The following is a 6,361-nucleotide window of genomic DNA, read 5'->3' as shown; positions in this document are numbered from 1 at the left end:
ACTATTAATATAGTGCGTTCCTTAGAGCTTATTCCTTATCTATTAGGAAAACGCGTGGTGTAATAGAATAGCGTTAAAAGAGCTTAAAGAGCTGCTATACCGCCTAGTTATAGTTTACCTTCTTCTTTTTTAGAATAAAATAATAGCTAATCTTAAAGTTGTTATATATATATATAATACTAGTTATATATAAAAACAGTATGCTAAATCTATTAGTTTTATAGGTGTAGTCTAATAGTATAATATTATAGTTAGACTGTAGAATCTCGATAGAATCTAGATAAGTAAAGAAAAGGTAATTAATCCGGTTCTTCTAGTCCTTTATATAGCTATATATATACTTCCTCTTTTAGCCGTTAGGTAAAGGAAATATAGATATTTCTAGTATACTAAGGAGAGCTTATATAGGCGTAAGGCTACTAAAAAGCTCCTTGCGGTACCGTGTTCGCTTATTCCTAATATCCTGCACAGTAATAGTAACCCCCTTTTTTAATAGCTTTATATACATCTTATTAGGCTTTATTCCGCTGGATATATCCGTTTAAATAAGGCGATTTATTAAGGCTAAGCGCTTCCTATTATATGCGGCTGCTATAGGTTTAAGTATAGGATAATAGTTATTATAAGCCGCCTCTTCTATCTTCTATAGCTATAGACGTTTATTATTATAGCTAAAAGGCTGCTAAGTAAGCGTACTATACATTATATAGTTTCCTTTTTTAGTAGCTATACAGCGTACACGTGTAGTAGAATCTAGATTGCTATTAAAGCAGTACTTAAACTATATTTTCCTTATTTCCTTTGCTTTCTTATTACTTTTAGAGCGGTACTTTATAAGCCCGTAGCCTTATACCTTTATATACTCTATAAGCGCTTTCTCGGCTTCCTCTATAGTATTATAGAACCGTGTTAGTAGCAGCTAGAAGGCTATAGCAAGTGTATTATAGAGGTGGAGGATAAGGATATAATTGCTTATATACACGCTGTATTTAGAGAAAGCACTTAGAATTAGCGAGCGAGCTTAATAAGTGAATCGGAGGCTCCGGAGCTGCCCTCCGAGCTAATTAGAAGGTGGTGAAGCGATAGAAGGGGGAAAAGGTGTGCAATTAGTGAAAAAGGGGTGTGTAATTAGTAAAAAGGGGGTGTGCGATTAGTGGCCCCTATTTTATAGAGGGGGCCGGGGAGCAGCAAGTATTTATCTTTTAAAAGGAATATCTAGAATCTTCTATACTTATTAATATAACTTCTTTAACTATAAATATAGCAACAGAAAATACACGAGATATATTTAGAAAAGTGCTATATACTTAGGCATAGTATTAAATATAATATAAATCGCTTATTATCTAGCGTATTATTATATAAGCACGCTAACTTCTTATACTAAAATATTTTTAAGGCTACTTTATACGGATAAATTTAGAGCGTATATTTCTAATAGCTAAGCTTTTTTAAATTATAGAACTATCTTCTCTTATAATAGAACTATTATTTACGTACTCTAAAATTTAAAAAGGTGTTAATAGCTGTTATATAGTAGGGGTGCAAACCTAAAATCGATCTAGACGTTGTAAACGGAACGATTAACAGTATAACTAAAACTATTGTATTTTTCGTACTATAGACTAGTTCCTAAAAGGAAAGTATCCTAAGAAAAATAATATACTAACTATAGCTTAATAGAGTTGCAAGGAAAAAAGTTAAAATGCTTAAATAACAGGTTTATCTCGGCGCAGGGTGTTTTTCGACCCGTAGTAAAAAACGTTAGCTCTAAGCTTTAAAAACGCGGTGTAAAGAGAAATTAAAATACTAAGTTTATCTAAATAAAAGGAGAAGGAGTATATAAAACGCTACACGTCTGCCCGTTTATAAGTTTTAGAACCTTTATATAATAGGTCTATTAATAAAAAGTATTCCTTAACCCGTCGAGGCGCAACGCTCAGGCTAACGCTAAGCGAATATTATTCTTAGATATATAAACAAATATTATCAGGCATAATAATTAACTAAAACCCACCTAAAAAGACAGTAATTAATGCCTAATTATACCTAGAATATTAAATAATATTAACTATGTTAAATAGAAGGATTCTTATATAAAATAAGTAAAAACACCCCCCCTAAAGCCGGCGCCGCTGCCCGAGTTCTCTCTGCTCTGTATTAACAATTAGTATGCTCTAGGAAAAGCTTTTATACTTTTTAGTCTTAATCGGCATAATTCTATAGCTATTTTTAAGCTATTCTTTACTAATAAAATAATAGAGAAGATAGTATAGTAGATAAATAAGTATATAGAATAGCACCGGCCTACTAACGTGTGCCTGCCACAGCTATAGAAGCCAACTATAAGGCACGAGCTCTATACCTATTTTAGAATACTTATTTATATAGGAGTTACTATAGAAAAGCGCGTTAAGAATTATTAGGGCCCTAGATTATATAGTGCTAGCTATATAGTAAAAGACTATATTTTAAAGACCCGGTTTAAGCAGATTAATTAGTACTTTTAGTGCTTTTCTATACCCTAAAATAGATTCTATTTAATATTTAAGCGTATAGATAAGCTCTTTAAGTATCTATAAATACGTAGCCGTATATACTAGACCCTAGGCCCTTACCTTACTATTAATAAAATAATACAGAGGTTTATAGAACGGGCTAGTAAAATTATTAATATTCTATCTAAACTAACGCCGAAGGGGTTTAAAATATAGGTTTTTACTAATTAAGGCTATATTCTTAATTAGCTATAGCATGCTAAGGGAGATAAAAAAGGCCCTATTAACCTTAATAAATTATTTCTTATAAAGGGCTTTACTAAAATATAAGCTATTATACTTAATTTTTTAATATAATATAATTCTATTATAAATTAACCCCTTTATCTACCTTATAAGTATATAGTTTAGCTAGATAATCTTTTCTCTAATATAAAGCTATTTAAGAGGCTCCGTAAGCTTAGAATAGAAGCAGCTAGCACCGTGTATATAACTAAAATAAAGAAAAAAGAGATAAAAGGAATTAAGATAAATATTATTACTATTAAGGAATAATCTAGCGCTTTACAACGCTAGATAAAAAGAAAGAAAATTAAGCCTATAGAGAGCTTCTTTCTATTACTTATAGACCTTAAGTTAAGCTATAATAGGTAAATTCCGTAGGGTATACTATATAGCGAGTTGTTAAAAAGTTATAAAGTAATAGAATTCGCCTAGAAAGATATAATAATAGGAAGGATTATATTACTAAGCTACGGAAATAACCTATAAAAATAGCTACAGGATATTATTAAACGGTAAAGATATTTAGTAAAAAGGCGTAGGTGTAGCTTAATATTCTAGTAATAATCGATAAGTATAACCTTTAGATATACGGCGTAGATATAGTAGACTAGATACGCAGCTATTATAATATAAATCGTGTTTATAGAAAGATATAGAAGCTATTATAGAGTTTTCTATTAGATATAGTTATAGGTAATAGCTATATACTCTTATTATACAGGCCCGAGCCGGGCTTAGGCAAGCGCGTATTACGCTAAAATACTTATCTATAATTCTGTTAAAACCTATAAAATAAGCTCCTATATTATTATTATTATTATTAGGTTCTATTAGGCCGATTTAGCTCCCGTTAGGGTCTATACGGCAGTGCTATCTAGGTTTTATTTACAAGGGGAAACCGTTCGCTCTATAGCGGTCGGGTGAAAACCTTATTTTCTACAGTATATAACACCTTACGTTCCTTTTATTTCTGCGCGGCTGTGGGGGATGCGTGGCAGCTCTGTAAGCATTACCACGGAGTAAGCTATCTTAATATATTCTCTAGGATCGATCCGGTGTCCGTAGGCCCTAGCGGGTACAGATTATATTGCATGCTGTCTACACTACAACAAGAGGGCGCGACCCCTCTCACACGCTTTCCAGCCTGGCTGGAGGACTCTTGCCTAAGCTCACCTCCTAACCCGGCCTCGAGGACTCGGGTGGACAAAGCCCTCCTCCTACGCCCCTGCACCAGTTTGCTCCTTAAGCCTATATTATCCTCCTCTCCTTGCCTGTTTATAGACCGACACGCACATCTATCCTCTTGGGCTATACAGACAGTATCTACTGTTGCTGCTATTACACACCTCGCCTTATAGCTAATACTGCTTTACGATACTTTATAGAGTCTCCCCTTTATAAGGCCGACCGTGTCTTGCAGGGGTTGTTATCTATATACCCCTAGCCAGGCAGCATACTTCGACGTTTCCCTCCCACTAACTAAGATGGAGCATCCATCTTCCTCCTCCTATCTGCCTGCTATGCCCGTCCTTAAGTATATCCAGCTGCTGCCCCAGCACTCGTGTCCACCCTGCGTGTTGTAGCCGGGTCGGTTAGGCGTTGTTGCCTCGCAGCGCGTTATCGGGATTGCATCTGCTTAGAAATCATCCGGTCTGTCGTCCTTCCTCCCTCTGCCTGTCCGGCGGACGGCTCTATTACCCCTACTATGCTGGCTGTAACCATTTCCCTTTAGGAGCTTTAGGCTTTCTCGCGTGCCAATGGGCGCTTACAGGTATTGTCGATAGCTGCGAGCACTACGCTGTTTAAGGTCCTCCACTTAACTGCTATAAGAATGCTGTCCCCTAGGCAAAGGCTGCAAGCACTATGCTGTTTAAGGTCCTCTAATTAACCGCTAATAACTTTAGTAACGCTGTAGGCACTGTAGACACTATTAGTTAACGAGAGCTATAATAGAGGGGAGGGTGAAAACTCTGCATCGCCACCCTAGAGGTGTTCTATTGTACGCCTAGGCATCGGCTCCACGTTTGGCTTGCTTCCTACACAAGTAGACATATATCGGATGGTTTTTATACCTATTTTAATGGTTGTTCCTCTGTTCTAGTAATGCGGTTTATTATTATTATTATCCGGTAGAAGGCCTTTAAACGGCTATAACACTATTACTAGCTCTATTATGCCTTAAGCATCTGCTCTGCTTACTATAATATAGGAGCAGGTTTATAGCACCGCCTTATACAGGCTACTTATTAGGCTTGCGGTGCTAAAGCCTCTATATTTTTAATATTAACTATATCTATATTATAAAGTAAGGTAAACTTCTTCTACTTAACTTTATATATTTTAAACTTGCCTTATCCTATTTTCTAATAGTATTTTTAGATAATATCCTTAATTTTATACTCTATTTTACCTTTAATTTTAATAGAAGGAGGTTATAAATTATCTATTTCTTAGCTAGAAAGGGGATTTTAAGCTGCGAGGCGGAGTTAGTTAATATAAAATATAGGTTCTATTCTAGGAGGTATATTAAGGCGTATAGTATATAAGCCTATAACCTTTATAATAGTATACTTAATATTTATCTAGTTAAGCTTTTTAAATAGTTTACTAAGTAATTAATACTTACTAAGCTTAAGCTATACCTTATTACTAACCTATAGTTATAGAGCAGGTGTTAGGTCTATAGCCGGAAAAAGGTTGTATTGCTATTAATAAAGTTGCGTGGAAAAAAAAGAGGCTCCGGCTATAAGCCTGCTATATAGTTAAGCGCGCGCCGGCAGAACCCCGGGCGGCGGAAGAACCCTCGGCCCGCGATTACGTGACGTCCGTGCACGTAATAACCTGCGGCTTTAATAACTACTAAGAAAATGCTAAGGAATAATATAATAGCAGGTATATAAGTTTTATTAGCTTACTTCTCTTATTTTTATTAGGCTGCGGCTATTACTACTTAAGTAAGCTTAATTCCTTTTTTTAGTATATAAGCTAAGTTTTATTCTAATTATATAGGTAGTAAGGGAACCTTAGGTAGTTCTAGATTAAGTTCTAGAACTTTAAAATTATATCTATTACGGTATTAATTATAGCCTTCCTCTAAGTATTAATCCCCTAATACCTTATTCCCGTATATATACGCACGCATGCGCTACGCGCCTGCCACCTAATTCCCGATTCTATTAGGGCCACGCGCTATATACGAGCCCCTTTTCTCGTCTTATATATAGCCTAGCTCCTGTCCCTAATTTAACTTAGATCTTAATATTTTATAACTAACTATAGTAATAGTATATAGTTATCCTTTTTTAAATCTAATACTTGTCTATCTCGCGTTTAAATGCCCGATATATTATTACTGTGATATTACGTTAAGATCCTTATAAGGGCGTGCTAGAGCCTAAGATAAGTACCGACCTAGACGCCTGCAATAATACTGCTAAACCTAGACACAACGCCCGCAATAATACTGCGACCGATCGCTAGCACCGTACTACTGCCCCGATTGCTAGCACTATACTGCTGTCCCGATTGCTAGCACCATACTGCTGCCCCGATCGCTAGCACCGTACTGCTGCCCCGAT

The 6,361-nt window shown here is 35.6% G+C and overlaps 1 protein-coding gene across 1 annotated transcript; it reads right to left on the bottom strand.

Moving 5' to 3' along the window:
* Positions 1-4,552: 4,552 nt before the first annotated feature.
* BDZ99DRAFT_466393 (uncharacterized protein) lies at positions 4,553-4,836 on the bottom strand (the record flags this gene model as incomplete). The annotated part of the gene is made up of 2 exons (XM_033720758.1): positions 4,553-4,663; positions 4,787-4,836. Coding segments are annotated over 2 exons (161 nt in total), but the record flags the coding sequence as incomplete, so codon positions are not given.
* Positions 4,837-6,361: the final 1,525 nt, after the last annotated feature.

The sequence above is a fragment of the Mytilinidion resinicola genome, assembly GCF_010093595.1.
Source record: "Mytilinidion resinicola strain CBS 304.34 unplaced genomic scaffold BDZ99scaffold_17, whole genome shotgun sequence".
NCBI classification, from domain to species: Eukaryota; Fungi; Ascomycota; class Dothideomycetes; order Mytilinidiales; family Mytilinidiaceae; genus Mytilinidion; species Mytilinidion resinicola.
The sequence above is the reverse complement of the archived record's forward strand: the minus strand, read 5'-3'. Positions and strand labels throughout refer to the sequence as shown.